We start from the raw sequence: 24318 nt of genomic DNA, 5'->3' as shown, positions 1-24318 counted from the left end.
CTCGCCCGCAACAGATCCGCCCTCCTCTCCGTCCTCTTCTCCTTCTTCCTGTTCCTCCCTCTCCTCACCTCCATCACCTACATCGCCCTGCGCCGCCCCGCGTCCCCCCGAATCCCGACCGTCTTCATCCTGTCCAACCGCCGCTCCGGCACCCACCTCACCATGGACACCCTGGCCAAAATCCTCCCGCCCCCGCTCCGCCTCGTCAAGACCAACCACGTCTACCTCACAAACTCCACCACCAAGGACGACCGAGAACAGGGCCTCAACTGCCGCTGCCTCAATTTCCTTCGCCGCGCCGGCAACCTCATCCACGCACACCGCGACGTCCGCGATGTCATCATCTCCAGCTTTTACTACATGCACAGCTACAACGCCGCCCTCGTCAGGGGCCTCACCATGGAGCAGTACCTCGCCAACAAAAACGGCGTCCGCAACCACATCATCGCCAAATGGGTTAACACCACCACCCCCTTCTTCGCCCAGCCAGACATCCTCCACCTTTACTTCACCGACACCGTTTCGGGCTTCGCCCACGTCCATGACAAGCTCTCCGCTTTCCTAGGCTACGACCACTCGAAACCCCTCCGCATGGACCCGCGCAAACTCAAGTCCGCTAGCTCCGCCGTTTTTCGCACAGGCGGAAAGGGCGACCATGGCTACAAGATGGAGATGTCCAGCGGAATGCAAAGCGGCATTTTGCAAATTGCCCGTGATATGGAGCATTGGAAAAGAGATAATATGGTCCACTGCCCGCCGCATGCTTCCCTACTGGAGAAGATGCGAGAAGAGTTGCGCGATCGCCTAGAGGATTCGTTTTGGGTCGGAGATGAAAAGGGGCACGGCATGTTCGTCCCGGCGTATTGCCCGAAAATTATGAAGACTGGAAAGGTCGTCGAGCTTCATCATCCTTCATAAGAGCCCGTGTGACGGGCCGTGTGAAGATCCAAACTGAACATTTGCCAATCTAACACAGTCATTACAATCGCCTTCTGACAACGGACATACCTTTTCAACTCCCTCGCATCCTCTGCGTTTTATCGGTGCGGCCGTATTCCACTGTATTCTTTTTGCGACAAAAGTGTGAGCTGAGGCGACGCCATAGCGAGGAAGAAAACTGGTACCGTAGGGCTGCGGAATTGCATCAGGAGCGGGGATTGAACGGGGTACGGTAGCGGCAATTTATCGTGTCACCGTGTTTGAGGCATTTCCTACTAACTGCCGTGGCGAAATGAGGGCTTTATACTAGTCTGCGCTTCGTTTGTAGACGGCTGGCCTTGAGAATGACGACGCCTACAGTTCGGATACATAAAATGGGACAGATCCGAATTACCGTGATAAGCGACCTCTACTGTGGTCACCTTGTCAAATATCTTCCTCTAAACTCACCGTCCTACAGTATATACTTGCTCACCAAAAATGAGACAGGCAACTCTACCGGCAGAACTGACTCCCCAGACGCAACAGATGACATTCCGCTGAGACACGCCTGTCAGTGCAAGTCAAAGAGATAGAAAGGTGTGACGAAAATTGTTTCGGGCACCCTCGGACACTTTGTCCCTTTGACATGTTGAAAGCCAAATGCACGGATTGATGTGTCAGGCAACAATGTAAGCTCCTTTGAGCTGTTCGTCTCTGCTTGTACTGGATGTGCAAGTGGTTTGGGAATATTGGGCGAGATGTGGTCGGCGAGGGTAAAAGGTGCGAAGAAGCAGAGCGTCCGAAACGGAGATCATCGGCTTTAGGGTTGCGTTGATGTCAACGACTGTCAACAGTCAGTGGGGGGACACTGTTGGTAGGTAAAAGGGTTCGGTGGTCTGTTTATTCTTTTCCTCCTTCTACTGTCCGTGTGTCCCTCCTCTCTTTGTCACCGGATTCTAAATTGTCGGCTCTCGCCCCACATTCCGTCGTCAGGGCAGCTGCTCTCGATACTGCCTCTCTCCCCGAACCGATGTGATGGCGTCCACCTGGGGGGGTTAACCTTGAAGATTTGCGCCGCCCTCCCAACACCAACAGTTTTCCTGCCTTTATTATACCGTCTCCCAAAACTTCTACGTCGCGGCCGTAGTACGTGCTGACGTGGCATGTTAAATCTCCTGTTCTGACGAGCGCAGTCAAGGGTGACTTGTTTGGAGTGCGGTTGCAGTTCAACCTACTCAGAGCCGACATAGCCAACACTCGACGACTGCCCTCCAGTGTTAGATACCAGTAATCTCCATGAGCGCCCCTGCTCCCTAAGGATAGACCTAAGATGGATACAGCGCCAGCGGCCATCGAAAGCAGAATTATTACAAAGCCCGCTAGGAAATAGTGATTCACAGTCGCGACAGTCTGCACGTCTGAAAGTGATACCCCCCGCACGTGCTCAAGACTCGTTGAGACCCACTTAACTACGGTCTCTGCTCTCTCATTGTCCGTACTAGCCCAGAAGCTTGACGTCTCCCATAAGAACTCATAGTTGTTCGCGGTTATTTGGAGCGCTTGGAAGGCCGAAAGCATTACCATTTCGCTAGGCCATCGTCTGCTGCGACAGACCATTCCGTTTCCGCCTTCTAGCCTGCCGCGTGCGTGAATGCATATAGATGGTTGAGGGCCTCCGCGTATGACCGCTACCAGGTAGATGCGTGACCCGGCAACAGTAATGTTCGGTCCCGACATAATCAGTCTATCTATCCTTCCAGTGGCCTGGCTTGCTGATAAGAATCTCCAAACCTGGACGGACTCCCACTTGATATCCGGATCCGAGCGCTGCCCGAAGTCTACGACCACATCGTGCTGCATCAGGGAGTCCTCCCCTCGCCCCGGTAGGCTAGCATCATGTCTCCTGACGGAATTCGGCTCAAGTCTCGGATCAACACAACGCACGTCCCAGCTTCTTGGATACGCGGGCGACCTAATACAGTCAAACGACAATCGTGGGGCCTCATGCATCTCAACGACCAGTAGACGGTCCATGACGCGATATACCTCCATTCCAAGCCACCGCATGTGCACGTTATTTACCATCTCAATTATCGCTATCGAAGTAACATTGCCCGTTTCTCTGAGGATGTACGACTCCAAGTCGTTAAAAAGAATCACGTGGCTGTTTCGTAGAATCGCCCCGAAAGCTCTACCCATCGCCCAAAATGTGTCTCCGGTTCCTATGGAAATCCAGTCGTCCGGGGACTCAGCGAGGAGTACCTGCTGAGGAGTACCTGCTGGTAAGATGAAGCTCTGCTCTTCGTCCCGAGTATCTCGAGATCCTCCCCAGTCAACTTGTAGCCGCTCTCTGCTGCCTCGTCGGAATACCAAACTTCGTAAGTAGCCCTCAAACTGTGGCTAGCCATTCTCGTGGGCTCCCAAGTCCCATTGCTTGAGATTCGGGCCCCAATAAAAGAATCAAACCCATCCCTGGAATATCCAGTGTCTATCAACTCCCCAGTTGGCCTCTCAACAGACGCAGACCCGAACTCCATCATCAAGTCAGCAGAAGTCAGGGCGACAGTTATCAACAAGAGACCTCTGAATCTCCTATCCTCACCGTCTTCCTCTTGGACGAGGGAACCCCTGTTATAAGGACGGGGCCGTAACCTAACGGGCACACCAGAAGATACCCTGACTCCCGCTCGGCGTGCTGTGACGTTAGTCCACACCCTCGATAATAGAGTTGTCAGGATGAGGCTTAGTGTGATGAACCTAACCACGATCCACGTAGGGACCCCTATGGCTAGTTCGATGATCATTGTGCGCGCGCTCGTTTCAACTTTTGAAATTCTTGATTCACAAGAGTACTATGTTGGTAGGTAAAAGGGTTCGGTGGTCTATTTATTCTTTTCCTCCTTCTACATCACAATTTGTGGAAATGTGTGGTTTGGGATGTGTTCGGGATGTGTTCGGGGTTGCCCCACCCACGCAGCAGGAATACTGAAGGCGGCCCGTACGTCCGTGTTGAGGGATCGCAACTTGCGATCTCTCAACAAGGTTGTGAACCATCGCAACTTGCGATCCCTCAACAAGGTTGTGAACCATCGCAACTTGCGATCCCTCAACAAGGTTGTGAACAACAAAAAGCTCAAATTTGACGTTACAGCTGCCTCCTTCAGCGTGATCTTGGCGTGCCGGTTACTCAGAATGATTGACAAATAAACTCACACTACGAAGAGTGCCTGTGGTGAAAACACACACTTGGCAGCAAGTGAGAGCCCGTCCCAACACAGCATATCACATCAGTGGCAATCGCGCAGAGCCTCCTGATTGGTTGCTGCTGATACAAATATTAACATGGCAGTCTTAGTAAGAGGTAGTAAGCGCCCTTTCTCCTGGAGTGTAAGCCTCACAGAAAGGCAATTTCATTGGACAACAAATAGATTGAGACAACTCAAAAGCAAGCGACCACAGTAAAAACGGTCTCAAACGCGCTGAACAGAGTCAGTAAAATGCCCAGCGGAAAGTGGGGATGATCTCCCCAACATCACGCTCTCATCCGTGCATCAAACCGTCTCCCGTCTAGCACCACCTTTTGTCGACTCCACCTCCATATTATCTCCAGCACTCCTGGATGCCATATCCCCCTTCACACCCTTTTTCAACCGAATATCGCTGGCGCATATCCCACCTCATGAATAGAGACGAAATCACGTTCTTATCTGTAACTTCAATTTATACCGATGAGGAGTTTTCCGGCGCATTCCGAATGTCTCGTCCCATCTTCGCGAAATTGTTGCGACTCATTCAGTGTAAAATTCAGAAAAACATTGAGATGGGTCAAAGGTCAAAGAGAACAACCGTCATGCCAGATATACGCCTCGGAATCACCCTACGCCTACTAGCTGGAGCAGATATGTGGGACCTCATATCAAGCTACCACGTGAGGAAATCTACTATCCACAGAATTTTTGAGGACACTGTAAGTGTGCTAAATGTGGTCCTCCGGCTTCCTGGACTGCCGAAAACAAAAGGAGATCTCTATACATCATCAATCGCTTTCAAAACCTCAAGAAAAACACTTAGTCCGTTGGACGGGCGTGTCGGGGCTCTAGATGGTCTTGCAGTTAAAATCACTAAACCAAGGGAGGAAGAAAACCCCTCGTCTTACTACAACAGAAAATGGTTTTATGCCCTTTGTGTGCAAGCTATGGTGGACTCCAATTATCGTTTTCTGACATACTGCTGTAGCTGCGTGGGTTCGACTCATGACTCGCTCAGTCATGAGACCTCAAGTTTAGGAAGATATCTCCAGGAGGGCCGTTTGTGCGAAGAATTTTGGATAGCCGCTGACGAAGCATATTTGAGCACCGAAACTGTCATAACACCTGTACCAAGCTCGCAGGTTACAGAGACAGAAGATGCGTTCAATTTCTACCACTCGTCACTACGAATGCACGTAGAGCAGGCGTTTGGGGTTTTAGTAGCCAAATGGGGCATTTTGCAAAGGCCCTTGCGTTTTGCAGTACGGAAGTCATCACGAATTGTGTGCACTGCCATGAAGATACACAATTTCGTTGTCGATGAAGGCGGTTCGAGGCGAGAAGGTATGACAGCAGTGGAGTTTAGACAGGTTTACACAGAAAGCTTGAGGTGGCACAGACAAATGACGCGGTCAGCAAACACAGGAAGGGAAACAGGACGAAGAATGTCGGGTTTGAGAAAACGTGACAGTCTCATAGATCTGGTAAAGGCAAAACGATTGGAACGACCTCCTGTACGCCAACGCCACAAGTAAATATTCGTCCCCCTCTACAAGTAGTGCTGCAATTGGATTATTCGAAATGGTTGACGTGGGAAGCTATAGAAGGTCATGGCCTTCTGGACAAGGTCGGGCGCTGGCGATACTGAGGAAGGGACACGAACAGAAATGGAACGAGGTACGCAAGGAGAAAAGTTGAAAGATGGGAATGGAGTGGAAAAGGGGAAGCTGGGGTTGACTAAGGTGAGATGGAGCTGGAGTTCAGGACGGGGAGCTGAGACTGTGGAGATGGCGAGGGAAGCAAGAAGCTGCAGTTGGTGAGGGAGCCAGGATGCTGGAGATGGTGAGAGAGAACTAAAGCCGAAGATGGGAAGGGAGGAACGACTCTGGGGATGGTCAGGGAGAAAGAGAGCTGAGAATGGTGAGAGAGGGGGGAGACTACAGTTGGTGAGGGAGGTAAGAAGCTGCGTTTAATGAGGGAGATGGCAAGCGGAGGATGGGAAGGGAGGGACGACTCTGGGGACGTTCCGGGAGAAAGAGAGCTGCAGATAAAAAGGGAGGCAGGAAGCGGTGGTTTTTGAAGGAGAGGGGAGGCTGAGAATAGTGAGGGAGGGGGGAGCTGCAGTTGGTGAGGGAGGTAAGAAGCTGCGTTTTGTGAGGGCGATGGCAGGCTGAGGATGGGAAGGGAGGGACGACTCTGGGGATGTGAAGAGAGTTAGGAAGCTGGAGCTAGTGAGGTAGAGAGAGACAGAGAAAGAGAGACAGAGACAGAGAAAGAGAGACAGACGGAGAGACAGAGAGACGGAGTAAGTGAGATATGGTAATGGTGGGAGAGGAGGAGAGAGGAGGAGTTTGCAAATGGTAACGCACGAGTGGATGTTGATGATCATTCGATTTGTTGCTACAGTAGTTTGAAGGACCCACTCTATTTGTACATTTTATACATCTCATTGTTTGTGCTGACCTTCTGCTTTAATGTAATTAGCCTAAAATATATATCTTAAGGTCTTCAATATATACTATCAATGTCTTTCACGTGGGCACCTCGCAGTGACCAATCATATGGCCTAACTTGATATCGGAAAGAAAGGCATCGTTATGTTGGGACGGGCTCTGAGTCGAAAGACTAAGAGGGGGGCTCTCGCGTCGGGATTAGGGGTTTCTATTGCGCGTCGGCCCTAGGGTGCCGATGCGGGCTGAGAACGCCGCGAGCGGGGGGTTCAGAGAGCCTGGGCTTAGCGAAGAAGATCATGGCGATTGCCTTTATCCTTTGTGAATACTCTTGAGACATCTCTGCCTTCCTCCCCTCTCTCTATCGTTCCACCTATGGTTAACTACTGCGCTGTCCATTGAATTCCAACTTACAAAGAAAAGACGCGACCTTTCACTAAACCGGGGTAATCCCCCACGCACAGTGTACCGCGAGTGGTAACCGTCTTCGGTAGCTCGCGGTATCCGCTACAGTGCCAGCAAGATACAGGGGGGTGAGTTGCTGGCCGGGATCGGTCCGAATTTCTCATCGGTACAGTATCAGAGAAATTACGGAGTCACAAAACTCGTGTTGATGCGTGTAAGAGCATCTCCACCGGTACTGAATCAAATGACCAAATACTCAAATAATCATATTTTGTCATTTGGTTTCAATTGTACGACTCCCACCGGGCGAATTCAAATGATCAAAAGAGAAAAAAAATTTACCTCAGAGGCAAAATCCTGAGGCAAAAACGGCTGATTTGCCTCAGGATTTTACCCCAGGGTAAAATTATTTCCGCAAAGTGGCGTCACAAGATTTGCCCAGGCAGGACTTGCAGGACTTTTGGCGCGAAAAGTGGCACAAGGAAAGGTAGCTCGATGTGAGCAGTGATCATTCACCTCCCCGCCATGTTCAAGAACATCGCGTTGGAAGTGTTTCAATCTCAACATGAGCAAAACAAGAGGGAGCAACTACAGCCTTGAAGAAGATTGCGCAGTATCTCGAGGGTGGGTGCGGGCTTCTGAAGATCCCATTGTTGGTGCTGAGCAAAAGGGCGCCAAGTTCTTCGCGAAAGTATGGGAAGAGTACAATGCTCTGAGGCCCGTAAACCTGCCCGCTCGCCCTCTCGAATTGATTAAAACCCGCGTCAAGCAAAACGTTAAGCTCTGCGTGTGCTTCTCCGCATGCCACCGGACAATCCTAAGTTCCAAGCCTACGGGCGTGAGTGAGGAAGACATGGTCCGATTGGCTATTGGGCTGTTCAACGACGTTAAGATAAAGGATCCAACTGACGACGTGAGAAAGCCGTTCAAGTTTCTACATTGTTGGCAAGTGTTACGCCACCACGAGAAGTATCTGGCTGGTAGTTCGTCACAATGCTCCAAGTCCGCAGATGCGTTGATGCAGCAGGAGACGGCTTCCTCTGAAGAGGATGGTGTCACGATGATGAAGGTGAAAGAGGAAGTGAATCGGTCGCATGGGAGGCCTACGGGTCGCCGAAAGGCTAAGGAGGAATTGCAAAAGACGCAGGCATTGAGGAAGAAGTTGAAGCTGGCATCGCAAGCCGTGGAGCTCCAGCGCGCTTGTAACGCGACGCTTGCTCAACACAACGACATTCTTCTCTTTACCCAAGCACCGCCGGGCTGTGATCAGTCTCAGGCCGTCGAGTACTTCACTATCATGCGAGAAGAGGCGCTTGCCTCGTCAAGACGAAAAGTCGCTGCTGCGCGGAAAGACCGTAACGAAGCCGCTTCACGCACACCTTCATCTGACGCTCCGAGGAGGGGAACGCCTCCACTGAACACAGTTGCGAATATGAAAGACACTGGCGAGAGCGACGGCGCTGTGGTCATGAGTTCAGATGATCAGGACAGGGATACGCAGGCTGAAAATGAACGTGGGCTGCTCCTGGAAGACATGCTAACCCATCCTCCGCCAGCCTACCACGATGCCAGTGAGGAGGTGTAGAGGGTCGTTTAACGCAGCTTGTTGTGGTCCGAGCGGCGCGCGGAGCGGCAAGGGCAAAGTCCGCAGCGGAAGGAGCTGTGGGATAACTCCTCTCCGCCCTGGGTTGGGTGAGAGGCGGAGGCTATAGCGAGGGAGCACGCGGCGTGGACGCGACGCGCTAATTGAACCGATCGGACGAGCTCGCGAAAAGGGAGTGGCTCACTGGCCGGTTACGCGCAGTCGCCCCGTGGTGCGTGAACGGGAGCGACCGGTAACGGGTTAGAAGCCAGCGCGCGCAATAAACAACCGAAACGGACGTATATAGGCGCGAAAGGGACGGGGGCGAGCTTGCCCCAGTTTACTGGTGGGGACGGGTGTCAGGTCTTAACCCCTCAGAGGGACGCCTCGGACACCTGTCCCAGTATACAGTAGTACAGTACCTGCCGCCTAGTGCGTGCCGGGTACTGTACACAATTAAAAAACTAGCGCCTCAATTCCTAATTACCGCGCGGACGCTGCAGCTACACTTGTATACTACTGTACACACGCGCTGCTTAGAGACTGCCGCACGGACGACACGTGTGCCAACGCACACTCGTAACACGCGTAGAATACCGCACGGACGACACGTGTGCTATTGTACACGTGCGCCACGCCAGGGCCGGTCGGTCAACGCGCGCGCTCCCTACACGTGGGCACACCCGCCCACGTGTGCACCGTGCACGGTCGCACGGTTAATAACCTCCCCGCGCGCTCGCCGGTCGTTATACTACAGGAGCCGTAGGCGACTGGAGCGGAGGACTTTGCCCGCTGCGGACTTTGCCCTCGCCGCTCCGCGCGCCGCTCGGACCACAACAAGCTTAGATTTGCTTTCCTTCGAAGTCCCAGAGATGATCCATGATGAGCCTTTGTGTAGTAAAGTACTCCTCTCGATGTTTTAGAAGCCTGTTGGTCTCGAAAAGAGCAGCTAGAGATCCTGGGGGTGGGACGGTGGTGTTTTGAGCGCCGCTACGCTGCAGACACGACCACATGGGCTTTGCTGAATTCCCAACGACCGCATCACATTGTAATTCGTCATCGCTCTGTGCATCGTCACTGTCACAGTTCTTACGATTTTCTACCATCATGTTATGGAGGATAATGCAGCACTCAATGACCTCTTTCATGATTTGTTTCGACCAGAAGCGACTAAGGCGTGCAATAATGTGCCATTTCGCTTGTAAAACCCCAAACGCGCGCTCTACATCCTTTCTAGCATGCTCCTGGTTGCGAGACATACACTTCTCCTTGCTGGTTCTCGGTTCCAATACAGTTTGCACAGACGAAGGCCATCTCGGATAGACACCATCCGCTAGCCAGTATGGAATGTTCCGCCTCTTCCCTGCGATAGTGTATTCAATCGGGGGAGGGTACTCGCCGGTAGCTATCTTGTTAAGTAAAGAGGATGCCTCGAGCACATTAACATCATTCGCGGATCCGGGAATGCCGAAGAAAGCGTGCCATATCCATAAAGAATGGTCTGTCACAGCCTCTAAAGTCACTGCCGGATCTCTCTCCTTCCCCTGAAACTGACCATGCCATGCCGTGGGGCAGTTTTTCCACATCCACTTGCAGCATTCCATGCTGCCAAGTATACCTGGAAATCCCCGCTCTTGCGATTGAGACAATAGACGCTTCAGATCCGCTAGCGTAGGTGCTCGCAGATACTCCGAGGCAAAACAATGAGACACACCGCGAACAAAATGCTCTAGGGCCTTCAGCGCAGTTGATTCTGCGACGCCAAGCGTGTCATCGACAGAATCGGCAGCTACCCCGTACGCTAACATATGGACGGCTGCAGTTGTTTTTTGATAGCTAGATAGGCCCATAGTTCCTGTGCAGTCTTTCTTCTGAAGGAAATATGAATCGCAGGAAACGAGTGCGCTATGAACTCTATCGAAAACCGTTCGGGAAAGTCGAAAGCGGCGCTGGAACTGTGCGGATGTGTATGTCGAGTCTGGGGAAAAGTACTGGTTGTACAAACGATTACTAGCTTCAATCCTGCCTCGTTCGATGTTGGGCGCCTTTCCCGCAACCGATCCCCCCCATCGCCGAAGGGGTTCATCCTCGCTACTCGAATCCAGAAGGTCCTGGATCAGGTCTTCATCCTCATCCCTGATGGCATCGTTCCACCAACTGCCCTCCATATCCTCTTCAACTTGAGTACGAGTTCGGCTCGTACCAAGAAGTGGTTTGGTGGGCAACGGGTGGGAACATAGAATTTCGGGAGATGAGTTTTCTGTTTTGGTTGGAAAGATCGTGAAGATGCCCTAAGCCTGCCTACCCTCGAACATGTCGCATTCCTGTCCACCCTTTGACTTGTTCGATCTACCAAGTCATCCGCTGACGACAATGGTACCCCAGGGAGCCACCCCTTGCCAGTAACCCGACCGCAAGGGTCCTCGATATCGCGAGGATTGCTGATCCGCCGTCGACGGTTTACCGCAAAGGGGCGCCACTTCATTGCAACTGAGCAAGAGAGGTCCAAATTCAGGTCTGAGACACACTAGATGGGGGCAAAGAGACAGAAGAACAAACTGGAGATGGGACTCCTGTCTCCTCTTCAATGTCGAAAGCGAACGGCCGTCAATACCGGGGCGCCCGAGCAGCGAGCATAAGGACAGGGCCATTGGGACGGAAAGGTGGTTGAAGGAGACGCAGTGGGAATCAATTCGCGATCGGTCGCGCTGGAGGAGAATTGGGACGCTGTCTCGCGAGAAGCAGAGAGATTTAGTATCTATATAAGCGGACTAGGTTATTCATTCGGTGGGACTTGGGCAGCTTAGCTTCATCCCTTTTGTTGCCCTCCCGCCTCCCTCTGTAACACATGTGTAGTTAATTCCTGAGAGAGGGGCACACGTTCCGCGTCGCATGCAAATGCGCGCACAAGGAAGCGTTCCCCTACCAGGCCTGGTAACTCGTCATAAACAATTGCTGCCACTGGGCCAGGTAGAGTCAAGACTTGGAACGCCGAAGTAGAAACCATATTGGTTTACCAAATGACCAAAATCTACCGTTCCAAAAAAATAGCCCAACCAAGTTCTATTCAGCCACTTGGCACTTAAATTTGGTTATTTGGTCATTTGATCGGACACGGGTGGAGATGCTCTAAGAGCATCTCCAACGGGGCGGGAATGTAATGTAAATAGGGCCGATTTGCATTTACATTTGGGGAAATCGTCTCCAACGGAAGATGTACTGCAAAAATATAGAATACTCGGGCCATGGTGGAATGCAAATTCGCCTGATTTGCAGAGCGCCCGTGTCGGGGCAAATGTAAATGTAAATGACACGTTTGCAACATTGATGGGTGTTCCCCGGCGGATTGAGAGGGGTTTGGTAGGAGCAGTAGTGAACGCGGAGGCGGCGCGCCCCGGCCCGCGTGGCAAGCACGCGATGCGGCGCGCACGCACGCAGGGAGCTCGAGTGCGGGGAGACAGCAGCGGGCTCCGGCGGAGAGACGTGGAGGGAGGGGGCGGGGATGCTGGGCATGGCGGGCGGATGGGCCGGCAGCGGGGATGGTTTCCGGTTTTCGGCAGTGGGCATGAAGCTCTTGCCCGCATAGCAAGCACGCGGTGCGTCGCGCGCGCACGCAGGGAGCTCCAGTGCGGGGAGACAGCAGCGGGCGCGGGCGGCGAGACGTGGAGGGAGGGGGCGGGGATGCTGGGCATGGCGGGCGGATGGGGCGGTGGCAGGGCTGGTTTCCGGTTTTCCGCAGTGAACATGAAGCTCTTGCTTCTTCGCTGGCTCGTTTCGCGCGATTTTGCATTGCACTAGAGGGTTCTGTATCTGTTCCTGCCAGGAACAGACACAGACCCCTCTCGTACAATCGGTCCAAAGTCACCAGGAGCGCGCAGTGCGCGCTCCTTGTGACTTTGGACCGCTTTTGCGGCATCGTTGGAAGCTTTCGGGTACATAAGCTGACCCGAGAAGGCCATACCTCTCTCAACATGTACGAAGCGTAGCAAAGCGCCTGCAGGAAACGAAGCGATTTCTTTCCACGTACACAGCATAAGCCCTCTAGTGACTGAGACCGACTCATCTGCCATCTCATCAACACCGGCAAGCGACAAGTCCAAAGATGATGATACTGTGGTGCCACTCGATGTGGAGTCTGCTGCAAGGAGCGGAAGGAAGGGGCGAGGAAAGCAATACAGCAACGAGGAGAACATCGGTGCCTCGCGTGCGTTCATACGAGCGTCTACAAATGCGGTCAATGGGAATGATCAGAAGTTCCATGTCTTCCGTGCTTCCGTTGAGAAAAATTGGCTTCTGGAAGCAAAGCGCCACCGCGGCGATGATGTACTAGCAAATCCCCCAGGGACCTGGGAGCATCGTACTGTTTCATCGGTCATTCAACACTACAAAGAAATCAACAAGGAGTCGCAAAAGCTCTATGGGTGTATCTTGAAGGTTGAGGCATGGGGTCCTACTGGAGGGCCTAGTGAAGCTGACATACTTCGCATGGCTATCGCAGTGTACAACAAGGAACCTATTGGCAAAGGGCTGTACAGGTATGCAGGCGATAATTTCAAAGAGCCAGAGCCAGCTTTCAAGTTCAAGCACGTCTACCTTTGGTTGAAACAGCAGGACCTAATGAAGCACATATCGAAGGGTGTTCAAGCAACATCTGCTGCGCGAGCTGCGCGGCGCAGCAACGCAGTCGTCAAACCAAATGACTTTCTGACTATGGCCTCTGCCTTCGACGCACACGAGGCCTCGCCACCGGTCACGTCCGGAAGCTCTGCCAACAGTCGAAACACGACACCGCCTCAGCCCGTTGTGCCGACTGGTGCGCAACCGGATGGCGCAGAGTCGTCCGTCGTTCAACGTCCTACAGGAAACAAGAGGCAGAAGACTACCAACGCCAACGCAATAACAACGCGGAAGCTGGCTGATTCGATGGAGAAGATGGCGGAGGCTACGGAGATGCAGAGCGAAATAGCGAAAGAAGATCTGAACACAGCCAAGACCAAGCTTGAGATAATTAAGGATCGTATGCGCCAGGAGGAACTCATGCACAAGGAAAAGGTGCGCTTGAGCGAGGAAAAGATTAGGAACAAGCGTTTTGATACGATGTTCAAATTAGCGATGCGAGCCGACACGCCTGCACATCTGCGTGAGAAGATCATGTCTTCAAATGTTATCACGGATGTCTTAGGAAAGCCTGAACCTGCTAATGACGACGACAGCATGCCTTGATGAAGTGACACGCCCTGTCCAGCGTCCCCGACGCGTTGGAGGTATATAGTTTGAATAGAAGGACAAGTTGTACTGCAATCCTAATCGACCCGCTCGCAAAGGCCTGCGCCAAGTCCAAGGGCGATCAGTCCGCCAAAGGCGTAGGCGACGCCCGCCCGCTTCCCCTACCCTCCCCGCTTTCTCCCACTCCCCACATGTCAGCGCTCCCGTGTCCCAGTTCGCCATAAACCGCTCTGCTGCCTCCCCTCCCATCCAAAATCCGTCCCAACCGAGATCACCTCCCTCCGCGCCGTCCACAGTCGATCAGAAAATCGCAGACATGACACCGGAACAAATTCTCGATGCCCAACGCGAGATCGCCTCCGTACTCTTCCCGGACAACATTTCCTCCTCAAGAACTGCTCGCGCCCTGCATCATCCCCCATCCCAGTTTCCGCTTCTCACTCCCTATCCACCCCACTGTACGCGAACGACCACGTCGAGCAGCAGAAGCGTCTCTGGATGACCGACGCTTGCGTTCCGCTCCAAAGCGATGCCTCAGTCGATTCCCTTCTGTCCAAAGCTTTGCACGCCCTAGGACCCCTGGCCTCCCATCACTTTAACCTTACGGGTCATTCCCTCAACCCACACCAAATCGCCCACCTTCCAAACCACCTCGGGCTTCACCACCATGGCGCAGAGCCCGCAAGCGCAGGCTATACTCTCGCAGACCTGCTGCTCCTCACTCGCTCCACTGTTCTCGGCCAGCGCGTCCTGGCCCTTCGCATTCTCACCGCCTTGCCTCAGAATCACGGCTCCACTGTTAAAGCTCCTCTCGTCGAATACCCTACAATGTTAGAAGTGGTTGCAATACAACTTGTCCGTGTTTTACAACATCAAACTTGTGTGTCAATCATCGTCTAAAACTAATCTCGATCCGATCTTCTCCCATATATGTTCCACCAGAGCAGCAGCAAGCTCGCTGTGAAGCGAGCAGTCTTCTATATCCTCGGCCGCTGGCGGTAGATTCTCTCCCGGGATGTATACACGAGAATTAGGCACGAAGCCGTCTGGCAGCTCTGCCGTTTCGTCTGCGCTAAGGTGACGGCCGCCAAACCCGTTTCGAGTGTACGTAACATCTCTACGCTTCTCCACTACCATGTTGTGTAAGATAGTGCAGCAGGTGATAATACTGACGCATTCTTCGCAGGCCAAGCTCGGGCTCCGACAGTGAGGATGTGAAATTGTTGAAAAAGAATGCCAAAGGTGCGCTCCACCACTTTTCGTACACTCTCCTGAACCCGAGAGTAGGTCCGTTCTTTGGGAGAGCGTGGAAGCGTAATCGTCTTTGCGAAAATCTTCCAGTCTGGGTAGATGCCGTCCGCGAAATAGTAGAACCACTTCAGCTTGTATGTACCAATGTCGATGTCGTCGTACGGGGGGTACTGCCCGGCGCAAACGTGAGCGAAATGTGGGCTCTGCGCCAGAATGTTCAAATCATTCATCATCCCTGGAAGACCGACGAACAACGACCAAATCCACGTATCAGGGTCACATATTGCTTCAAGGCGAATGGTATTAACTCCCTCTTTACCAGAGAATATCCCACTCCACGCCTTCGGACAATTATTCCACTCCCATCCAGCGCAATCCAGAGTCCCAATACACCCCGGGAACCCGAGATCCGCAAACGCTGCTAGATTCCTTGTCAGATCGGTCTCGGTGGGCTCGCGTAGATACTCTGGGCCAAACTCCTTGACGACGCCCTGGCAGAATTGCCTCAACGACATGATCGCTGTAGACTCTCCAATCTTAGCGTACAAATCGGTCTGCTGGGCTGAGCTGCCAACGGTGAGCATCTGGAACGCAGCCGTGAACTTCTGAACTGGGAGTGCACCGACGCCGCACGCATTTGGACGGAACTGGAAGAAGGGATTTACTGCAGTCAGACGATCCATAATCCGATCAACACATCGACGTGGCATGCGCCACACACGCTCAAATGTGCGCTCCGGGTATCGTGGTCCGAACTGCTTGGTTTTCGGGAATTCATCCAACCCCCAAAACCAATCGAGGCAGATGAGCCGCGCAGCATCATCGAAATTGCGTTCAACGTTGCGAGAACGGCCGCTTCTTGATCCCCCGTGAGGCTGAGGGAGAGAGGTGAACAGTTGGGCCGTCTGCCCCATCGCGGACATTGCACCAGGTGCGAGCGTAAAACGATGCGCTGGAGTTAGGAGGACCTCATCTTCGATCTCTTGGAACAAAGCGTCGCGGTTTTCGGAGGCAAGCACGCTCGAAGAGTCTGAAGAGCTCGAAGAGCTCGAAGAAATCGAATACGAAGCCTCCATACACCGCGTAGAGGGACTCTCAAAGCCTCCTTCGTTTACATTACATGTCGCCGGCCGTGCCCTGTTGGGGATGATGTCTGCGCATCTCTCCAAATCGTGAGGCCGATTTACATCTGCCACTCTAGTGATGACACCTGTCACAAATTTACATTGCATTACGCCTGCCCGTTGGAGATGCTCAAAAGAAAAACTTGGCCTACAGTAAGCATTTTTCTTTAAGTTATTTCTGTACCAGTAGCGTAGCAACATGGGCTTGAGTGATTCTTATTCGGTTCGAATTTTAGAAAGTTTTTAAATTCAATCAATCTACTAAAGAAAAATTGAAACCTACTAAAGAAAAATTTAAACCGTGACCATTAAAGTTGAAAAGAAATAGAATTCGCGGATTTTTATGTTATGATAACGCTTGATCGGATAGACACTGGGGAATTTGTGTGTACAAAATTTATGTGCGTTTGTGTTTTTCGGAGCCGCCTAATTTGCGATTTATGATTTTCGGAGTCCTCCATTTGTTCCCGTCGGTATATACAAAATACACAAAGGCAGTGGCGCGCAACCATCCATATGCAGCTTGGCACCTTTTTGTTTCAGAGCGCACGCTCACTTGTTGTGGTCCTACCTTTTCACCCGAACGACGTTGTTCCTCGAGTCGATCCATGTTTCCATAGAAACCACTAGCTCCACGTCTAGTTCAACCTTGGCAATCGCGCTTCCGTACTTCGTCAGATCAAGCATCTGAGTGGCCACGTTCTTGCCCTCATGCTGTACCAATGAGCTCAGTGGAAGCAGACAACTGCTGCCTTGCTTTGTCCCGAACCTTGTAAACACCACCGTCACATATTTATAAGTCAGATCTCCCAACCGTTCAACAGGGCGCAGCGGAATTTTCGGAAGCTGCTCATACTCACATATCCGTTGCCTCCCATCTTTCAGTGGTATATCAGCCCGGTAGGGCCGTTCCTTTATGAAAATTCCCATCCCGTGAAAATCTGCGTGTACCTTTCTTGTCGTATGGCTCGGCGATATGTCGGTTTCCATTCGTCGCAGATTATTCATCGACTTTTGGCCTACTGCTTTGTCCTGAAGCGCGAGAGCCCCATCGGATAGCACTTCATACCTAAAAATCCCATCATCCACATCCGTCCGCTTTTCGTACAAACCGTGCAAAACAAGCTTTTTGAAGTCGATCACACACTTCACAGAATCCCGCGGCGCTGGCAACGGGATGATACGAACCGGTAGTGGAATCACCATATCAAACACAGCATAAACTGGCTTGTGATCAGAGCTATCGATTCTCGGTACGGATGAGTACTCTACTAGCTTCACGTGATTCTTGTGAAGTGGAAGTGAATGCCATAGAATACGATCGCAGTACGACGGAAGACGCAGAGATTGGTAGGAAGAGTACCGCATCCCACGTTCCACTTTAAACGTTGGCGAAAACGTTATTTGACCCTCTTGGAAACCGGAAAATACGTTTCCAAGCGCCATTTCATGGATCAACTCGTCAAACTCGGCTATTTCTGCAAACCTTCCATTTGCAATCATGTCGATTATATAGCACCAACGCTCTTGATGAGACCACGTGATTGCCGCAGGTATTACCCGTTTCAAGTCAAGCCGGTAGTTTAAGTCTCCCATCCAGAACAGGTGAGTGTACTGATGCATCACTGGCAATCCATATTTTCCTTTGTTCCGCTCAACATTGCGCATGATTTCTATCACATCTTCATTTCGATGTTGCAAGAATTTCGCACCCTCATGAGCCGCCAGATGTGAACATACAAAACAGAATGTTGTATCATCGATTGTTAACTTGACTGCTACCCCACCCTTGTTCCCAAGCATGTTTCCAATTCCTGTCCCCTCGGACATCCGTTCCGTCTTCACAACTCGTGACTTATGCCGTTCATGAACAAAGACAAGCAGTTTGATCTCCATTAAATGATACTTGGCAACCAGCTCATACCCGTCGGGCATAGACTTTTCTATTACCTTGCTAAATTTCTTCATCTGGTTCCCTGTGTTCTGAGCCTCCTTGTTTGATGACTCCTCACCAAGAGCACTAGGCAATGCCGGCTTCCAGGGAGATTCTTCAACATCATTGTCTGACTGAAGTTTTCGCACCCAGTTACCTGTGAGCACGCGACGAAGCCTGGTATCTGCTTGAGGGTTCGGCTGTTTGTGACAAGGCTTATCTAGTAGCACCCCATCATCCAACAATTCTGCCGGCTCCGCATCTTCGCTTAACGGTCTGCTCACAGGGCTTATTTCCTGTATCCCACTGAAGTGGTGCTCATCACCCTGAGAGTAAGACCTACCGAAGTTGCTATCCCCTCTTGCCTTCGATGTGTCTACGTTTCGTGAGTGCAAATCCTCTAAATCTTCAAACTGCTGTGTGGGAACATGAAAATCATTGTCGTCGTCATCTAAAGAACAGTTCTTAGAAGACCCGACTACACAGTCGGCGTCATCGCTGAATCTTCGCCGCTGCCCTTGCGTTGTTTTCGTCCCGTTCTCAGGAAGCGGAAATGATATGCATGTTCTGCCCCCGATTCTGGGATCCTGGATATCTTTTGAGCCTCCATTCTGGGACTCCACCGTTATACCGTCGCTTGGAATAACGGACGAAAACCGATCGACTTCATTCCCTTCGTCAGCGTCAGTACCAAGCATGTGGTTGCTATCTTTTCCTCCATCCTTTTTGTCCGCCCTCCAACGCCGAGCTGCTCTCACAGCTCGTGAAAGCTTTCGTAGCTTAGCTGAAGTTGAGGATGACGAAAACGACTTTAGCGCCAAACTAGAGGATGAATCTGTTAGAATCTGCTGCCTTCTTAGCTTCGGCAGCCGCTTCTTTAGCTTCTGCCTCTGCTGCAGCGCGGGCTTCAGCTTTTTCTGTTCCAAAGTTTGCTTCTTGAGCTCCGACGGCGATAATATCAGAATCCTCAGCGTTTGTCCCAAGCCAGCCATGCAGGTCAACGCAAGGTTGGGCATTTCCTACATTCCAGGTACAAACGCGAAGCTTGAATCGAGTTGATGTTGACATTACATCCGGATGTGCGGTTCGAACATCAACTTTTTCCTTCCACACCACTTAGTCCTCCTCGGAAAGACCTTTTGCTTTCCTTCCGTGTTTGTCTTACAAAATGTTGTGGGACTTTTCTTCACAGAACCACACGTCACAGCAAGACATCAACACTTTGAGCTTTCCTCTGCCGCTATCTTTCACTCTAGGAGTTAGCACTTTGATAAGTTCGAGGTCAATAGCCATGCACTTGTCCTCAACCCAAGGTAAACGAGAAAGGAACATGGCTTCTGTGAAGCGTGCGATTTCAGTTCAATTATTTTTTTGTGCATTGGCCATTTTCGAAAAAGAGCATATTCGAGCGTCTGCTTCGTGCAGAGCCTGAATCTTCGTCTGCGAGAAGCAAACTGTATTAAACAGACTGCATCTGAAGGACAACCCCTGGTGGGGTGACAAGAAATCTGGAAGTCTGTAATTTAAGCTCTCTTTGCAAAAAAATATGCCTCTACCCGAATTTGATCTCTCTGTATATATGAGTAAACCTTGATGGACAATTTTCGCCATTCCCTTCCGCCGCGCAATAATTCACGTAACTTTAGAGCAAGGCAACCAGTGCGCTAAATTTCGAAATTTTAGAGATTTTCCCCTGTTGGCATGTCAACTGGTGCGCTAATCGCTTTTTTCGGTTGCTATCTGGAAGCACCTATCTCTATATTCGTTTCTTTCCTGGCGCAGGATAGAAATGGATATAGCACACGATCACTCAGAATTCATCGATATTTCATAATCACTATAACCAATCATCTTTCGAGTGCTATATGCGCCGTGCTTCAGACCCCTTGTCTTGGCGAAAAACTTGGGAAAAACTAATACTCGGCCCCTTGCGGGCCGTCACATATGGCGACGCACTTGTTGTGTTGCGCACTCTTTAGAGCGCTGCATGGCTAAAAATGTGCGCTATAAATTAGCGCACTGGTTGCTTTGCTCTTACTGCATGTAAAGACATGCAGCACTGTACAGTATGTGAATTTTTGCTCAATCTCATACTCTACCGTTGGTACTGTACATATGATACCTCGTACCTCCCTGTTGGTACAACCGGACAGAGCTGACTCCAAAGAGATTTTGTAAACCAGCAGTACTCTCTACATCTCAACCGCATGTTCTCTACAGCTTGTCGTGCTGTAGACTCCCGGTGAGCTGCTAAGAAAAGGCAAACCCTTGATGCGCAGTGCAAGGATACTCTTGCCACTCCTACCTCTGACATGCGACTCGTTACGATATAGACCTTGCAGATTCTCACCCTTGTCATTCGACGTTCGTGAGGTGGGGGCAGCTCCTTGCGGCCATGCCGCTAGTGAAAGGAAAAGCAATGCTCAGGGTAAGGGTATCGCATGATGCGTGAGCGCGTCTATGCTTGTTGCAGAAGGTCTTCCTATTGATGGCCGCTGCAGGTAGAAACAAGCTGAAACTGCGTTGAATGAGGACACCTGAGCTTTCTCAGTTTGAGCAAATGGTCAGGAAACCATTGCATACCTCTCCTGACTTCAAGTCTCTAATCCACTATTGACTTCGATTTAGAGCTAACCGTCTTGCTTTCGAATAACATATATTTACGTAATCTAATGTCGTCAGCCTGATCTGACGGTATTCTCGTAATAGCGCTGCATTACTCCACAGAGACCGTCCATGGCACATATATAGAGCACAAAGTCAAGTTATAACCACTGCATGAAGGTTAGCAGAAGATGGAGGGCAGAGGGCAAGCTTTTCATGTCGTTAGACAGACGGGACGGGTCAATCTCTTCCTGCGTCTAGTTTGCATTCAAATTTTCGTCGAAGGCGGATCAGTGCGGAAATAGCGACAATCGAGCAGCCTCATCGCAGGGCACAACCTCTCGAGGCTGCAGAACTGGCTGTCCACGCAGAAAGATCGGTTGCCTAACGGAGAGGTCAAATTCGAATTTGTCTGCATTCTCCAGAGCCAGTTCGGATCTTGGCGTCCGTACAAATCTTACAGAAAACGAGAAAGACATGGTCTTGTTTCGATTCAATTAGGCAGGGTTCCTTCACTAAGGAAGAGTGCAGTTCTCTGCCGAAGCACTGCCATATCACCCTGCTCAAAACTGGGGCAAACACCACGTTCCAAGAACTCAGCCGTGTAGAGAATAAATACACCGCAAGACCCATAATCATTTTGACGAGGCATATACGACGGATCGACTTCCACATCCCATGAATCAATGTTCATCTCTTGCAACCTCTCCTCCCCGCACTTATCCAGGACCTCGTCTGCTAGCCAGCGACGCAGAATGCCCATTGTATCAAGGACATCATCACCACCGATAGAGTCAAAATATAGAAGCTTTCTTCCCCGAAGGTCGATCGCAGTCAGGACCCAGTGCAAGTTATTGACGTTAATTGGAAACATGATCAAGTCTAGCTCGGAAACATGCTGATCGGCCCGTTGTAGCCACCTTTTCACCCCATCATAGTCGTATCTGTCACCATGTGTCAAGCGCGTGAAGAAGAATGTATTGAAGATGTGTGTACGAGGGCGCGGGCGATTGAAAACATGGATGACCTTTCCTTTCTCTTCATCAACAGTAACCTTTTCACTGGAACCCTCCGAAGTTGATGGGGTCCGTTCATCAGCAAGTCCAGCTTTGGACATCTTGGTGGTCAGCAAAAGAAGTTCTGGTGTCACTTCAGGGCATTCTAATTTAGCAACGTAAGCCATGTTTCTGGAATTGACCAGGGCGATAAAAGAGTTCATGAGCTCATCACTCAACCAGCGCGAGGCCCGAAGGCGACTGAAATCTCGACCGCATAGTTCGATGTTGGCCTCTTTGATATCAACGATGACACGTTTTTTCGCTCCGGTAGTGATAGACTCGTACTTATCCTTTTCCTTCTCAGACAGCGCGCGCAATCGAATATCTGGGTGTTTCTCTCGCCGTCCATTACGAAGTCGGTTGCTCATACGACGGGGCGTTTCATTTGGTGATTTCCCCTTCCCTTCTGTCTCATGGGTCTTGCGACTTTTTGCAATGTCCGGCTCAGACTCTCTGGTCGTTGGTTTTCTTTTGCTAGGCCGAGGGGGAGACCCGCCAATCTGTGACACAGGGAGGGAAGGTTGGGCGCAAACACGTTTCTTGGTCCCTTGGATATCCTTACGGGAACTGCTGTCCTCCTCCGCTTTCGATTGTCCTCCTTTCGTATTGCTTTTGCATGAGGGAGTCGGTAACCGAGTGACTGGGGAATTCAAGCGCGTGTTTGGACTAGACACAAGCGGCACGTCAGGATTGGGTTTGCCATCATCGCTTGTCTCGGCTTCTGACATTATTTTGGCGCTGTCCGAATTGTGGTCGCCAGATCCGTCAGTGGACGACGTCTCTTCCGCAGCAAAGCGCGCTTCAACATTGGAAGCAGGCGCAACGAGGGTTGCGCACTCTTCCGGGCTGCTGGCCTTGACATCGAGCTTCTCTTCGACGCCGTCCGCGTCGGGCTTAACGGAGCGCTCAGGTGAGTCGCGACTCTTCGGCAGGAATTGGGGATGCGAGGCGGAAACCGAACGCATGACGACGCGGCCTTGTTGCCTTGTCTTCCGCCCCTCCTGGGCGGGTCTCCTTTTCGGCCTGGCCGCCTTTCTCCGATCAGGTGACACAGGCGTCTGGACACTCCTGGCAGACAAATTCTCCTTCTCCCTGGGCCTCTTAACGGGCTCCACGGGGTCGGTCCTCTCCATGTGGCGCTTCTTCCGACCTTTTCGCGGCGACGGCAAGGCGCGATCGATTTCGTCGATCAAGTCGCAGACTTTGCCCTTCTGTCTCCTGCGGGCGGCCTTGTCCGCATTGGATTCTTGCATGTCGTCGGCATACGCGCCAAACCTCTCGAGCGCCGACAACGCGCTGAAGGTTTCTTTCTGCTTCTCTTTAAAAGTCCTGTAGTTGCGCTCCATAATGGCATTGCAGCGCTTCTTCGAGATCATGCGGCCCTTGAGTTCGGACATGGGGTCGCGCATGCGGTTGGCCATGGGCTCTGCCCGCGGCGGGGTAACGCGCAGTGTGATTCTGTCAGCCGTGGTGGCGGTGCGTTTGGGCGATGGAGTGTTGAAGACGGAGGCTTTCAATGTGGCCATCATGGCCGCCGCCGCCTCTCTGCGAAGAAGGAGTTCGTAGGGTTGCCCTTCGCGGCAAGGCGGAAAGAAGTGGAGTGAAGCACTTGGCGCGAAATTTGAAGCATGGCCTCCTGCCCGACGTCCCGTCCGCGGGTGCATGACATGCTTCGCCGTACACGTATTACACGCAAAAGTACAGGTGTACTGGCACCTGCACCGATATTTTATTTATCAATTTAACACGCTGTTCATCTACGGTACGACTTCGACTCGCTCCCTACCACCACCGCCCCGCTCGGGGGAGCGGGCTCTGTGGGTTGCGGGGGAGCCGCGTAAGGCTTCTCTCCGTCCTCGCTCGTCGCCGTCTCTCCCTGCGGCGCCTGCCGATCATACGCCCCATCCTTCGCCGCCGTCGCGCCCTCATACTGGTCCCCGTTGGCCCCCGCAGTCCCCGCGTGTTCATACCGTTGCGGTGGGGGATGCGGCTCCCCACGCACGCCGTGCGGCTTATGCGGGATCACAGCGGTCTCGTAGTACTCACTCTCCCCCCCCTGCGGATACCCATCCACGTGCGGCCCGTAGTTGGCGTCATAGTTCTTAATCACCGTCTCCTCCACCTTCGTCCTCCCCACTGGCTTCGGGTGCTCTGCAGGGTCTTCGCGCACCTCGCTGCACTTCTCGGCGTATTCGATCACGGGATGGCATCTCGCGTACTTGTACTCGTAAAAGTCCTTGCACTCATACCCCACGTGCACCTCCTCATAGCAGCACGTCTTGCTCACCACCCAGCATGTCTTCCCCTTCTGCGTCCCCCCCGCCTCCACGCGCTTCTTTACTTTCCTCTTCACCAGCACCGTCTCCCTCTCCAGCGCTTCGTACCGCCCGACCGTCGGCAGCTGCAGCCACGATACCACTCCCATCCCGGGGGAAGCCATCACCTCCTCGTCCGCATCACTCTGCGTCGCGGGCGGCGACAAGTGCGTGTTGATTCCGTTGTGCGGACCGCCCGAA

The 24318-nt window shown here is 52.0% G+C and overlaps 6 protein-coding genes; 1 reads left to right on the top strand and 5 right to left on the bottom strand.

Annotated features, from left to right (window-relative positions):
- The first annotated feature begins 162 nt into the window (after positions 1–162).
- Positions 163–1329, top strand: CHC_T00005466001 (hypothetical protein). XM_005717091.1 is given in 2 exon segments: positions 163–918; positions 919–1329. The coding sequence occupies 1 exon segment, from the start codon at positions 163–165 to the stop codon at positions 916–918; it is 756 nt and encodes a 251-aa protein (XP_005717148.1). The 3' UTR covers positions 919–1329.
- A 492-nt stretch (positions 1330–1821) lies between these two features.
- On the bottom strand, positions 1822–3120 carry CHC_T00005465001 (hypothetical protein). The gene has a single exon (XM_005717090.1). It carries the CDS (start codon positions 3118–3120, stop codon positions 1822–1824), a length of 1299 nt encoding a protein of 432 aa, XP_005717147.1.
- A 23-nt stretch (positions 3121–3143) lies between these two features.
- Positions 3144–3725, bottom strand: CHC_T00005464001 (hypothetical protein). The gene has a single exon (XM_005717089.1). It carries the CDS (start codon positions 3723–3725, stop codon positions 3144–3146), a length of 582 nt encoding a protein of 193 aa, XP_005717146.1.
- A 5723-nt stretch (positions 3726–9448) lies between these two features.
- Positions 9449–10774, bottom strand: CHC_T00005463001 (hypothetical protein). Its single transcript, XM_005717088.1, has 2 exons — positions 10505–10774; positions 9449–10342 (listed from the first exon to the last, which is right to left on the bottom strand). The coding sequence occupies exons 1-2, from the start codon at positions 10772–10774 to the stop codon at positions 9449–9451; spliced, it is 1164 nt and encodes a 387-aa protein (XP_005717145.1).
- Positions 10775–16500: 5726 nt separating this feature from the next.
- Positions 16501–18838, bottom strand: CHC_T00005462001 (hypothetical protein). XM_005717087.1 is given in 2 exon segments: positions 16501–16774; positions 16775–18838. The coding sequence occupies 1 exon segment, from the start codon at positions 18836–18838 to the stop codon at positions 16775–16777; it is 2064 nt and encodes a 687-aa protein (XP_005717144.1). The 3' UTR covers positions 16501–16774.
- A 1944-nt stretch (positions 18839–20782) lies between these two features.
- CHC_T00005461001 (hypothetical protein) lies at positions 20783–23328 on the bottom strand. XM_005717086.1 is given in 2 exon segments: positions 20783–21237; positions 21238–23328. 1 exon segment carries the CDS (start codon positions 23326–23328, stop codon positions 21238–21240), a length of 2091 nt encoding a protein of 696 aa, XP_005717143.1. The 3' UTR covers positions 20783–21237.
- Positions 23329–24318: the final 990 nt, after the last annotated feature.

The sequence above is a fragment of the Chondrus crispus genome, genomic scaffold (assembly GCF_000350225.1).
Source record: "Chondrus crispus Stackhouse genomic scaffold, scaffold_295, whole genome shotgun sequence".
NCBI classification, from domain to species: domain Eukaryota; phylum Rhodophyta; class Florideophyceae; order Gigartinales; family Gigartinaceae; genus Chondrus; species Chondrus crispus.
Note: the sequence above shows the minus strand (reverse complement) of the source record. Positions and strands in the feature narration are given on the sequence as shown.

What these genes read in the sequence shown, in the direction of transcription:
- CHC_T00005466001 (XM_005717091.1), top strand. Translation starts at nt 163, where the DNA reads ATGGACACCCTGGCCAAAATCCTCCCGCCCCCGCTCCGCCTCGTCAAG.
- CHC_T00005464001 (XM_005717089.1), bottom strand. Translation starts at nt 3,725, where the DNA reads ATGATCATCGAACTAGCCATAGGGGTCCCTACGTGGATCGTGGTTAGG.
- CHC_T00005461001 (XM_005717086.1), bottom strand. Translation starts at nt 23,328, where the DNA reads ATGGCCACATTGAAAGCCTCCGTCTTCAACACTCCATCGCCCAAACGC.
- CHC_T00005462001 (XM_005717087.1), bottom strand. Translation starts at nt 18,838, where the DNA reads ATGCTTGGTACTGACGCTGACGAAGGGAATGAAGTCGATCGGTTTTCG.
- CHC_T00005463001 (XM_005717088.1), bottom strand. Translation starts at nt 10,774, where the DNA reads ATGGAGGGCAGTTGGTGGAACGATGCCATCAGGGATGAGGATGAAGAC. An exon ending in ATAGAGTTCATAGCGCACTC is followed by an intron (nt 10,343 to 10,504) that starts GTTTCCTGCGAT and finishes ACTGCGCTGAAG; the next exon opens with GCCCTAGAGCATTTTGTTCG.
- CHC_T00005465001 (XM_005717090.1), bottom strand. Translation starts at nt 3,120, where the DNA reads ATGGGTAGAGCTTTCGGGGCGATTCTACGAAACAGCCACGTGATTCTT.